The 12,952-nt window shown below is 39.6% G+C and overlaps 1 protein-coding gene across 1 annotated transcript in view; it reads right to left on the reverse strand.

The window, feature by feature from the left end:
• The window catches only part of LOC109464018 (sushi, von Willebrand factor type A, EGF and pentraxin domain-containing protein 1-like), a 45,440-nt gene that overhangs the window by 29,278 nt on the left and 3,210 nt on the right, over positions 1–12,952 (reverse strand). The window contains exons 2-3 of the mRNA XM_019760937.1: positions 9,659–9,793; positions 1,276–2,294 (exon numbers count right to left, since the gene is read on the reverse strand). Of these exons, the coding sequence (XP_019616496.1) occupies positions 1,276–1,357 (82 nt within the window). The 5' untranslated portion in view covers positions 1,358–2,294; positions 9,659–9,793. The remainder of the gene's footprint in view (positions 1–1,275; positions 2,295–9,658; positions 9,794–12,952) is intronic.

The following is a 12,952-nucleotide window of genomic DNA, read 5'->3' on the forward strand; positions in this document are numbered from 1 at the left end:
GTAAAAATTTCCTGCAAACCGTTTGCATTTATCTTTTTTGGTTTTCCATTTATAAGTGTTTAAAGTTTTAAGGGCAGTCTTAAGGTAGGATTAGGGTTAAGCCTTTCCGGACGTACCAGAAGGTCAAATTTGGTGTCATTCGAAAGGTAATAGTCCCGGTATTAACCCTACCTAGACCGGGCTTTTTTTGACATGGGGGGGACTGGGGGGGGGGCGTCTTTTGTACCCCCCTAACGAACTCGCGAACGGTATGTCGTATGACCACCAAATTTTCTAGAGAATGGTGTACTAGTGAAGATTTATCATATCTACAATTTTAATGTCGTTATGACGTAATATGACGTCATTATGACGTCATTAATGCGATTTTATTGGCCAAAACCGTCTAAATAGGTTTTTCTCTGAAAACTAAATGGTATTCAACATAACTGTACCAAAAGTGTTTATGACAGAATATTATGGTGTACTAAGTCTTATGTTGCCCATAGCAACACTGATGACGTCATAAGATGACGTCATGCATATTTAAGATATCCGCCATCTTGGATCATAAATCTTGAATTTTCAAAAATAGTTTTTTTTTCATGATAAAGCCTAAAATACATTGTAAACATACTAAAGACCTTCATTTAAACCTTTTTTGGAAAAAGAAATGGAAGTATTGATGAAATTTTAATGAAAAAACCTGTATATACCTGTTCTAATGATATGGTCCGCCATCTTGGATTTTGGCCAATGACGTCATCAAATTAGCATAAATTATGCATATTTAATGATAAAATTTACATACAATTATATGGGATGTTATTAATTTTAGAAACCATGAGTTACTTGACATAAAACCCATAAAATTCTATTGTTGAAACAAAAAGTACTAAATTTAGCAAAAAATTCCTGTCAGAAACCCGTTGCCATGGCAACACAAAACGTTATTATCTTATTCCAATGATAGAGAATTGTTGCCAACAATATTCTAGGAAAAGTTACCAAGTTTGGCCGTTCTACGGCCAGCCGTTCAGACGCTAGGTGACATCAAAGTTGCCGCGGGCACTTTTAGCCCCCCCCCCCGGTCTAGGTAGGGTTAAACCTAAAGTTGTGAATGTTTAGGTTTGCTACAAGAGAATTGATTTTTCATAAGAACATCTCTACCATGTACAAGGGAGCCAGGAAACCAGTAGCTACATGTACCTCTAACGAGGTGAGAAAGCAAGCAAACCATGCGTAGATTCTGCAGCTAACACTGAGTAGACACAAGGTTTTGCAATATGTACGAACCTGGTGGTGGGGGTTCGGGGCACAAGAAATGGCAAAAAATGTCAAAAGTCATCCATGCCAGCCCAAAGCTGAATCTCTGCATCTCTGCATCTACTCCCACGTGACTTTTCCCTACAAAAAGAAGGGACAAGGAGAATATAACCAAAGAAATCTCCTTTAACTTTGGTATTTATTTGGCATGTGTTATGCAAGTTATGTAAGCTATTGTTGCATAACGCACAAATCGTCCATTTAGGGCATGTGGCCACAATCCCCAGGTTTGCTATCATCTGTTGGGTAAGGGCATGGCCTACTAAAATACATTGACCTAGATGCCAAGCCACTATATACAGAAACATCAAACCCGGAAGTGCCGCTATAGCACCCTAGAATGCCCATCATCAAACTTGAACACTGTTGCAGTACCGTACAAAGCCTTCGCGTGCCTCAGAGGAACTCGGGAGTACGAAGGTCAAGTTCAATAATGGGCATTCTAGCGCCTTTCCGAGGTACTGCAGCGACCTTTCCGAGTTTGATATGTCGTGTTTAAAGGTGCCTTTTTATTGTTTGATGGATCTTGGGGCAAGGGTTACATGGTGTAGAGGTACAAATAACGAACGACGATGATATGAGATAGATAGATAGATAGATATAATGACCTGCTCGTTCCTGGGTGTATATGATGCCATTAAGGCCTGGCCATTTCCTATAACAACCTCTTAAAGGTATCCAATCGATGGTTATAGGAAATATCCAGGCCTTATGACATATAGTTCCGATATATAGCACCATGAACACCTCCTCAGTCAGATTTTAGTATTTACTGCAGTTACTGATTGACAACTACTGACCATCTTAATCTTGTAAATGACACGAATGGTGTAAAAAGTGTATAATTTAAGTTACTTCCCTTCATTGATGACAAGGTATTGAGTCGCATCCCTGCAGAACCATAAGACATTTGTCTGTGTTTCCACGTCTAGGACTGCCATGTTGTTGTGTGTTAGGATCAATGTCGCAGGCTTGTATATCGTCATCTTCTGCAAGACAACAATGATAGACATGTCTCTACACTATTTGCAAGCCAAAGGATATACTACTTTTCATCAATCCTCCATTCAAAAAATTACTGTTCCAAAATCACGCGTGTAAGATTGAATAGATATTGGACGGTCCCAAATCACACCGATACTAAAACATAATTTTGCAAATTGACCTCTTAAGCAGTTTCAAACCTAATCCCAGGGCCAAATAAACTACTCCAGTCTTGTACTATCTCTTATACAACTTCCAGCGTCCTGTAACTCTGTTTTTGACGTACCGAGCATATGGAATACAGATAGCACACAAAGGTACCAAAAACAAAACTTCAGTGAGATATTCTTAGCGTAAATTCCTTGTTTTATCTCGTTTTATTAATTCTACAATAAGGCCGTATTAACATAATCGATTTCATTCATCTTCTCGATTCAATTTACAACAAGAATTCGGAGACCTCATACCATGAAATATGCAGAGTTTATGTAAAATTGTAATTGGGGGGATTTGTCTCATTCTAAACGCAATTCACATAATTTTGCATGAGGAATTTCTATCCTTTGGCAATATTCCATTTCTTTTATATTATTATTTTTTTTTAAATTTTATGATGATTTAGCACATTTGTGGAAGGATTGACATAACAGGTGACTGTCACCTTCAAAGATGTCAAACCTGAGACCAGACTGTAAGGTTTGAACCACTCACACCGGGAAGGTCCCCTTCCTCCCCTATTTCAACATGTCCTCATTAATTATGCAAATGACATCTACAGTAAAATAATATATGCATAGTAATGTTAAACTTTAAGTAGCTTACACTTGCCACAAGGAATAAACTTTATTTATTTATTTATTTATTTCATCTTGTAAACACCTGGGTAGCCTCTACAGCATAATATTGCTGATTTTCAAGAGGGCCCAGGGTCACAAACAAATATAACATAACATAAAGCAAATTGTATAAAAGTAAATTATACAATCAAGTAACAAAAGTTAACAGAAATCAGTATAACTGAAAATCAGTATAACTGAAAAGTTAACATATATAAACATATAAACAACTGAACAAAAATATACAAATCATTGAATCAGTGGAGGTCAGAGGTCTGTTTAACAGCTGCCTTGAAGCGTTTCAGGGTTGGGATCTGTCTTATGTCTGCCGGCAGTTTGTTGAAAGAACTTGTACCTGTGTAAGCAAATGTTCGCTGACCTGCTGTGCTAGTGTAATTAGGTAAATGTAGCTTAGTAGTCTGTCTTGTGTTATAAGTATGAAGATGGTAATTATGGCAGAAAGTAGAAGATAGGTAAGTTGGAGTCAGGCCATTCAAACATTTAAATACCATCACACAAGTGTGTTCAAATCTTCTATCGACCAGGTACTTCCAGTTCAGTGTCTGGTGGAGGCTCTCAGTGCTGCAGTCACGTAGTCTGCGTTGAAGCACCACTCGAGCTGCTCTGTTCTGTAGTATCTGTAGTTGTTGTAGTTTAGTGGCCCCACAGCTCCCCCACACTATGTCGCAGTAGTCGAGTATAGGCAGAATCATTGTTTTATATAACTTGTCAGCAATATTGATAGTGAGGCAGGGTCTAAGTCTACCAAGTAGTCCAATTCTCTGAGATACTTTACTGCACATTTTATCCACATGTTCGTTAAAGTTTAAGTGGCAGTCGAGGTTGACACCCAGGTATTTAAACGTTAGTACCTGTTCAATGATCTCCTGGTCTATTTGGAGTTCCAGTGTTGGTGTATGTTTTAACCTATTTGCCGTACCAAAAAGCATCCATTTAGTCTTAGATATGTTTAATGTTAAGCGGTTTGTTTGGAACCAGGTGGCCAGACCAGTGAGTTCAGCGTTCAGTGTCGACTCGATGTGTTTAGCATTCTTATTGGCACAAAATATTGCTGTGTCGTCCGCATATAGGCATACCTTACATGTGGTGACAGCTTCAGGCAAGTCATTTATGAATATATTGAAAAGTAGAGGGCCCAATATGGAACCCTGCGGCACTCCCAGTGTAACAGGTAGTAATCTGATTGATACCATTCAGAGAAACAATTTGTTGTCTGTCTGACAGGTAGTTTGAGAACCAGTGAAGCTCCTTACCCTGTATTCCTATCCATGACAGTTTCATTAGCAATAGTCTGTGGTGTACTGTGTCGAAAGCCTTTTTTAGATCCAGGAATACTGCCCCCACGAGGTTACCCTTGTCCATGTTGTGAAGTACGTGATCCTTAGCATCTAGTAGGGTTGTTGCTGTAGAGTGTCCTGGCCTAAAACCTGACTGCTGGGTGGAGAGGATATTGTGTTCATGAAGGTATTTGAGGAATTGTGTGTGTACCTCTCTTTCAAAAGACTTCATGATGATAGGTAGAACAGATATGGGTCTGTAATTGTTTGGGTCTTCTGTGTCCCCCCCTTTGTGTATTGGAGTGACCCTTGCTGTCTTCCAGTCTCCGGGAATGTGACCAGTTGAGAGAGACAAATTGAATATGTGTGTTAGTGGCTTACATATACTGGTGCTGCTACCTTCAGGAGCCTAGCATGTATCTTGTCCAGACCAGTTGCTTTATTTTGTTGCAGTGCTTTTAGTTTATCATATACTGCCACTTCACTTATTTGCTTAAACTGAAAGGTAGCTTTCAGATTTTTATATCTAGTAGGGCACTTGGGGTCAGCTTGTTTTCTGAACTTCACTGCCAGTTTGTTGCCAATAGTTACAAAGAACTGATTTAGGCAATTTGTGATGTTAGGGAGGTCTGTAATATGTTTTCCCTCCCATTTCAGAGAGTTAGTAGTTGCCTGTGTCTTAGTTGGTAAGACTTCCTTGATTGTGCTCCATAGTTTCTTTGGATCTGTATTTTCCTCCAGCTTCTGCTGGCAATACTTGGTCTTGGCCAGTCTAACTCTCTTATTTACATAGTTTCGTTTGGCTTTATAGTCCTCCCAGTCTTTGCTTTCCCCTGATTTCCGTGCCTTAGCCTTCAGGTCATCCCTGACTAGCATTAATCTTTTTATGTCAGATGTCAGCCATTTGGGTTGGATAATTTTTGTTCGTTTACAAATATATGGTGCATGTACATCGCTAACAGTGATAAACAGAGACTTGAAAAGAGACCAAGCCTCCTCGACCCCAGTAGCCTGTAGGACAGAGTCCCAAGTAAGGGCTCTCAAGTCAGTCAGGAAACTGTCTTCCTGGAAGTGTGTGAATTTACGGGAGGTTACATACTTAGATGCTGACTTGGGGCGCCTTGCCTTTCTAGTACAGTATACTGCATAGTGGTCAGAGATTGTACAGTGTACCACTCCGTAATCACTTATTCTGTGCATGTCACTGCAGTACACATGGTCTATCACACTACTTGAGTGTTGGTGTACTCTAGTAGGTTTGTCTATAACCTGTTGTAGTTGAAATTCCTGTTTCAGGTTACTTATGTGTTTAACTGCAGAGCTACAGGACTGATTGACATCTATGTTCATGTCTCCCAGTAGATACATTTCTGACTTGGGAGTAGACAGGCTCCATGTTTCAAGACATCTTCTTAGTATGGTGTAAAACTCCACTGAGCTATTAGGTGGTCTGTATATGGAACTTTCCATCATTCACCATTAATAAATCGCAAAATTTCCACATTAATTATGCAAATTAGGTCATTATTTGCATAATTGGTATCTGTTGATATTTCACCTGCCATAGATTACATACATCCAATGTATGGAAGTACTATCCTGTAAAACACTGTAAGGTTCCGGGTCGGAGTTTAAATCTGACCAGGGTTCCAAATAGTGCGCAGTAAATCGCCGGATCTGCGAGATTGTCACGCTAGGTTTGACTCTTCATAGCTCGGTGATCGCTGTAGATTTTTAAGTAGGTTTTGAATTGATAAAAAAAACCTTGGTACTGTAGTGTTTATCGGCGTGGTGAAGTTGGACGGCCAGCAAAGCGTTTTTTGGTATTAGTCCGCAAGCAAGGGTGATGCGGTTTGTCGCCTGATTACCCAAAATAATATAGCTGCGTTCTATGTGGAATTTCAAGGCAGTCGCGTCACCGGATTTTGCGAAAAACTTATTGCAACAACCTATATACTGAAAATCATTACTTGAGAGTTTGCGCAGTCTTGTTATTGAGAATGCTGTATAGGGGTTTCAGGTTTTCAAGAATATTTTACTGAAAAGCACTGTATATGGGTATTAGGGACTGACATAGGGGCATTGAAACACTTGATATTGAGGGGCGCAACTTACTGGTAGAATAATTTAATATGGAACAGTCAATTTTCAAACGAAGAAGAAGAAGATGGGCCAAGATATGCTACAAGCGCTATTGGCACTTTTTAGTGAAAGATAGCTTATCCTGTCAGGAAGAAGTGGTGTAAGTTTAGTCCCACTAGCAGCTTGTTCTGAAACTGTAGTGGAGTTTCTGGTAAAAAAAAAATTAAAGCAGATAAGTCTAGAAAGGAACAACGTAGTTTCATCATTTTTTTGTGTTTGGCAGCTTATAGAAAGATGTACATAATTGAATACAAATTATGCAAATGAAGGCTAAATTTGCATAATTAAGTAGAAATTCTGTAATTACGGTCTCGGACCGGAGTTTTCGTCACGATTTTGGATCCGGCGGACACCCTCAGACCGAAGAGCTATAACTCCGCCAAGAAAAGCACGCCGGGAAATCTCATTGCATCAGTCAATTGCAACGGAGGTTTCCATCCGGCTTCCGATAAAATTTTGGTTATTGCCTGTTGACTTTATAATTTGGGTAGAAACTGTAGTTAAACGTAAATTTTGGATACGAAAAATATAGTTTTTTTTTTGCATTTGTTTCCAAGGCTAACGGGGGTAAACTTTGTCTGAACTAATCGCATGCCCCAAATTAAAAAAAAAAACTGTTGCTTCTTTAGCTTTTTCTATTACCCTCTTTGAAAGATTTTTTAAAACAAAAACAGCCCTGCAGATTCAGAAAAAGCTGCTAAGAACAAGCTCCAAAATTACATCATAAACCTACCGGGCATTATAATTAGACTCATCAGACTCCAGAAAAATTTTTAAAAAATCAAGACCTTAGCATGGATCCAGGACGAAATATATTTTTAAAAATACAGGTAAGCTGCAGTACGAAATACATCCGCCAGGAGCCCACACATCACCGTTAGTCTCTAAATATCTAACCATATATCAGCACGTCGGCAGTAATGTATTGTGCGTAGCGTTTCGGCAGAATGTCTCAAATAAGGTCGTATTCGCGTACACCAGGTTAACAGTCCACCTGTAGTTTCCACATGTTATGTCAAAAATGTCGCCTGCAACAGCTAAAACTATGATGCAACGCTGACCCAAAATCAAATGAAAACCGTGAAAAATGGGGGGTTTTGCGAAGGCTCAGTACGTTCTGCCGACGTGCTCCATACATCAAATATCTTCACATTTAATTTAGACTTTTTTTTAAGTTGCTGACCACACAGAGAGACACAGACGGATAAAAAATAATATCACGATTTTCACGGTGGCAATTATATGATTTGTTTATTATGATTACAAACATGAAATTGAGGTTGGGTGCACGTTTTTTTTATTATTGTGGATTTTTAACACAGATAAAATGTGTTTATTTTCCCAATTTTGTGTTGCTAAGATTGTGCTACTGTTAAATACTGCCTCTACTGTAAATACGATTCTCTCACACGTAACTCGAGCCTTTGCAGTAAACACTTCATAGCAAATGTTTGTAAGGATCAAACAACGCTGGCACCGGTCAAAATTGATTTGGCTCATTTTCGCACAGTGAAAAAAACACTTGATACACAACCCCTCAACACTGATTGTTGCCATGGTAACAGACCAAACAAGTGTCTGAGCCATTTTCTCTGACTTGGACACACTGCTAGTGATAAGTGTGATCTTTATGTGCATGTGGTGAAGGAACTTGACATGTGAAATGATGCTATTTCAAAACAGATGAAAACATGCAAAAGGGAGAAGTTGGAGGAAATGTGAGTTGAGATACTGAACAGACACCCTGGACGATAACGCTGTCGTTTTTTATATGTATATGTGACCTTGCCCTATTTACTTACTGCTCATTAAACTCTGGTAGGACACTATACAATGTCCTACGGCACTGTGCCTGGCCGCGGGACAATAAACGTCATGTGAAAGAGAGATAATTACTTAAGAGTTGAAGTTTATATTGCCGTTTTACCCGCAATATATTAGTTGACATTTGATGGCTATTAAATAAACTTGTTTACCGGAAGATTCATACTATTTTAGACAGAGTATACAGGTAAAGCTGTTAGCAAAAGTATATCTTATTAGCTTTGTACAGGTACACGTGATATAATTATAATTATTATGTTTTGTTGTGCGTTGTATAAATGGTCTAGAAATCGACCGAAACTCGGGTATAACAAATTGAAAAAAAGAAGGAAAACTAGAGAGGACAGACAAGAGTTCTTTTTAGCTATTTTCATTTTTGGGGGGGTAACATTTTCGACGTTAATGAGACATGGACTAAGGAAAGAAGACAGCAAAAGGCTTGCGCCCATGTGTCGAGCGAGGTTTCGGCCGACTCCCATGCAGTCAAAAAAGTTGGTCATTTTCGTAACCAGAAGGTAGTGTGAATTTGTGGCTCTTGTGGTAGTATTTGAGTTGGGTCTATCACAGAATTCCTGTTTGTATTTCTATTGAAATTTTCCAGTCTTTGCTAAAAACATAACGACTGCTTAAACATAAAACTTGTTCAAACTTTTCCTTTTTACAGTGGAAACACTGGCCTCACTTCGTCTGCGTGTCATGTCACAGAGGCTTTATTACCATAGATGTTTCCACAAAGAGATCGCCCGAGCCTCGCGGTCGCTCAATGTAAAGGGGCGATTGCAAGCCGAAAATACGTGCGATGCCCAGTCGATCTCAAAATCGCCGACTTTTCGACGATCAACAAATACGACCGAAACTCGTCGACAATGTAACGAGGGCATTATAAACCTGCCTTTCTGACAAGTCCCCAGTGTCACTGACGAAAGTAGTGGATGGTACCTGAAACGATGACCGTTTCCAAAATCATATCCAGTCGCTTGAGGAACTGTTTTTGGCGCACATTGAAGATACAATATATAGAAAAAAAGTAACACAGTGATCTGATTTCACTTTAGGTCATAGGTAAATTAATTGCCTGTCAAATAAATGATTGTAGAGGCTGTGATCTTGTTCCTACAATTTTTCTTCTGTTTCTATCTTCTGTCCTCTTACCTCTTTCATTCCGGTTTCAGTAACTTTGAGTGTGAAAATTGTATGTTCCTTGCCGATCCAAATTTATAAGTTTTGATTGCACTACCAGCAACAGGTCTAGAAAATGAAAGAAAATACCTCATCATATGAAAAATAGTTGACTGGCGTTTCCTTTTGAGACTGCTGCCGTGTAGTAGATTTCATTCCTTTTCCCGTCATTCCGATCATGATGTAGCACGCAGATACACCTGCACTGCGACGCATTGAAATCTCCTGCAAGATACAAATCGATGTTTCCGTAATGTAAGTGTAATAGCAATCATGTGGCACAATCTAAGATGAGACGATGGATACTTGTACGTGTCAGTTAGTTTCTAACACACTAGTTTGTGTGCTAAATAGTAAAGGTCTTTATTCACAACCACTTGTTTAACAGGAGCCGACATTTCGATGTCCATCTGTCATCTTCATAAGGGCGATTATGACTGGTGTAATGAAGCTAGTTGTTGATGGTTCAATGTGCACGGAGCTACGTGTTACTGGTTCATTGTACACTGAAGCTAGGTGTAACTGGTTCCCTGTGCACTGAAGCTAGGTGTAACTGGTTCACTGTGCACTGAAGCTAGGTGTTACTGGTTCACTGTACACTGAAGCTAGGTGTTACTGGTTCACTGTGTACTGAAGCTAGGTGTAACTGGTTCACTGTGCACTAAAGCTATGTGTTACTGGTTCCCTGTGCACTGAAGCTAGGTGTTCGTGGTTCATTGTGCACTAAAGCTAGGTGTTACTGGTTCACTGTGCACTGAAGCTAGGTGTTACTGGTTCACTGTGCACTGAAGCTTAGGTGTTGCTGGTTCCCTGTGCACTGAAGCTAGGTGTTACTGGTTCACTGTGTACTGAAGCTAGGTGTTGCTGGTTCCCTGTGCACTGAAGCTAGGTGTTACTGGTTCACTGTGTACTGAAGCTAGGTATTGCTGGTTCCCTGTGCACTGAAGCTAGGTGTTACTGGTTTACTGTCCACTGAAGCTAGGTGTTGCTGGTTCCCTGTGCACTGAAGCTAGGTGTTGATGGTTTACTGTGCACGGGGCTAGGTGCACTGGTTCCCTATGCACTGAAGCTGGGTGTTACTGGTTCACTGTGCACTGAAGCTAGGTGTTGCTGGTTCACTGTGCACTGAAGCTAGGTGTTACTGGTTCACTGTGCACTGAAGCTAGGTGTTGCTGGTTCCCTGTGCACCAACGCTAGGTGTTACTGGTTCACTGTGCACTAAAGCTAAGTGTTACTGTTTCACTGTGCACTAAAGCTACGTGTTACTGCTTCACTGTGCACTATAGCTAGGTGTTACTGGTTCCCTGTGCACTGAAGCCGGGTGTTACTGGTTCACTGTGCACTGAAGCTATGTGTTACTGGTTCACTGTACACTGAATCTAGGTGTTACTGGTTCCCTGTGCACTGAAGCTAGGTGTTACTGGTTCACTGTGTACTGAAGCTAGGTGTTACTGGTTCACTGTGTACTGAAGCAAGGTGTTACTGGTTCACTGAGTACTGAAGCTAGGTGTTACTGGTTCACTGTGCACTGAAATTGCATTAGTTGCCTTTAACTAGTCTGTTACGTTAAGTCCTGTAACCCTTCTAGTCTCTGCTGTCTGCTGGCTTTGCAACCTTTGGAGATGTATGGAGCATGAATGCCACAGAAAGTAATACGCCCATTCTTTGTTATCGAGATAGACTACTGTAGCACGCCAGTGATGTTGGATGCTTTCCCCTAACCAGCTTCACGGTGACAATACGCTAGTTTGCGTTTTTGTTGCCATTGTTAGCTGCCTTTAGATACCAGGGTAAGGTTTGGCTTAGCGACACGATAGAAACACCTGTCACAATTACCAAAAACTAACAAATCGCCGTATTTAAACAACTAGAATGCGTTAGCTGATTTAGATTTAAGTTCTAATTTACCTCTACCAGTAACGCAGGCATGTGACATGCGCATGAAGATAAACTTTCCAACTGACGTTCATGATACGTGATACAAGGTTTGAGTACTTACGTTGGGCATAATCCGTCGACGAAGAGGCATTTTCTGATACTTTTTTCCACTGTTTTATCGCAAAGAAATTAAAGTAACAACTATCACGTAAAACATAATATCTTCAATAGTGAACGTTTAAATTTTTCAATGATTATGCTAGCATGCAAAATATTAAAATGTACAAAAGAAGGTTTTAAAACGTTGCCTTTCATGTGATTTAATCATCCCTCTTTTTGAAATACCATGAAAGCTAAGAAACTGTTATTGATCATAAGGTTTAGCCCCATTAGAAATTGATATAGAATGTCCCATTGACGAATGGAATAGGCTAGTGAATGTAACAGCTGTGTATGTGGCAGCTGTGTTGACACATTACATGTACATTTGGAAGTCAAATCTTGTGGACGAAACGAGACAAGTATCCTCATATCAAACAATATCATTTGGTATAAGTAATGCCTAGAGACTCTTTATTAAAAAACAACTGTTACAGTTCCTAAGATAAATTTCTAAGTGCTACATGTTTGTACATTCGATTTGTCAAAGTGTAAGATAGATAGATAGCATATTGCTTGTTCACTGAGCATTTATACTTTATATACTTAAAAAAAATGTCATTCCACCTTAATTGAAGAAAGGTTAATATATTTCTTTGTCACTGAATTGACACTTGCTATTATGCTGCGGAACATGTAGTTCCCGAATATTACATTCATGCAAAGACTGATTTGTTTAATTACCATAAACATATGCACGCCTTTCTGAAGTGTCACCTAGAAAGAAGTTACAGAATATATGAATTTTGGTACATGTTTAGCTATGAATTACAGGGATAAATGACAAAAATTAATGTATATTTTGGGATCTTGACATACGAAACTACAAGTTCAGGGTACATGATTACATAAATAAACGTATAACTCGACTGCACATTCAGCAGCTCTAAAATTACAATTCTTACTTTCAGAAGGAGGGTTAATGAATGTATTGATATATTGAAGTAAAAACACTTTTGTGGATACTAGCTGAAACGTCTGACGTTTTCAAAATCATATCCAGTTGCTTGAGTAACTGTTTTTTGGCGTATCGTATTACCTGGATGTCTAACCTTCATCGACGTATCTTGGATCATTACGGTAAGTTTTGCCTGAGCTCTGTGAGGGATCTGGAGAAGACCAGCAGGAAGATTGCAGATTTCCGGAATCATCTACGCTTCAGTCTACGCTGCCTCAAGGTAAGTATCACACCCACCAGCCTACGCCTAAAAACTTCCATCAGAGGCTTCAACGCTAACAAGATCATCTTCAACGCGGAAAGAAAACTACTAAACGAAAGGGTAAGACAGATCAACTACAAATTGGACGGCCTAAACGCGAGGAAATCTAACCTTGAAAAACTACTGA

This window comes from Branchiostoma belcheri, unplaced genomic scaffold (genome assembly GCF_001625305.1).
Source record: "Branchiostoma belcheri isolate BF01 breed outbred unplaced genomic scaffold, Haploidv18h27 scaffold130, whole genome shotgun sequence".
NCBI lineage: Eukaryota > Metazoa > Chordata > Leptocardii > Amphioxiformes > Branchiostomatidae > Branchiostoma > Branchiostoma belcheri.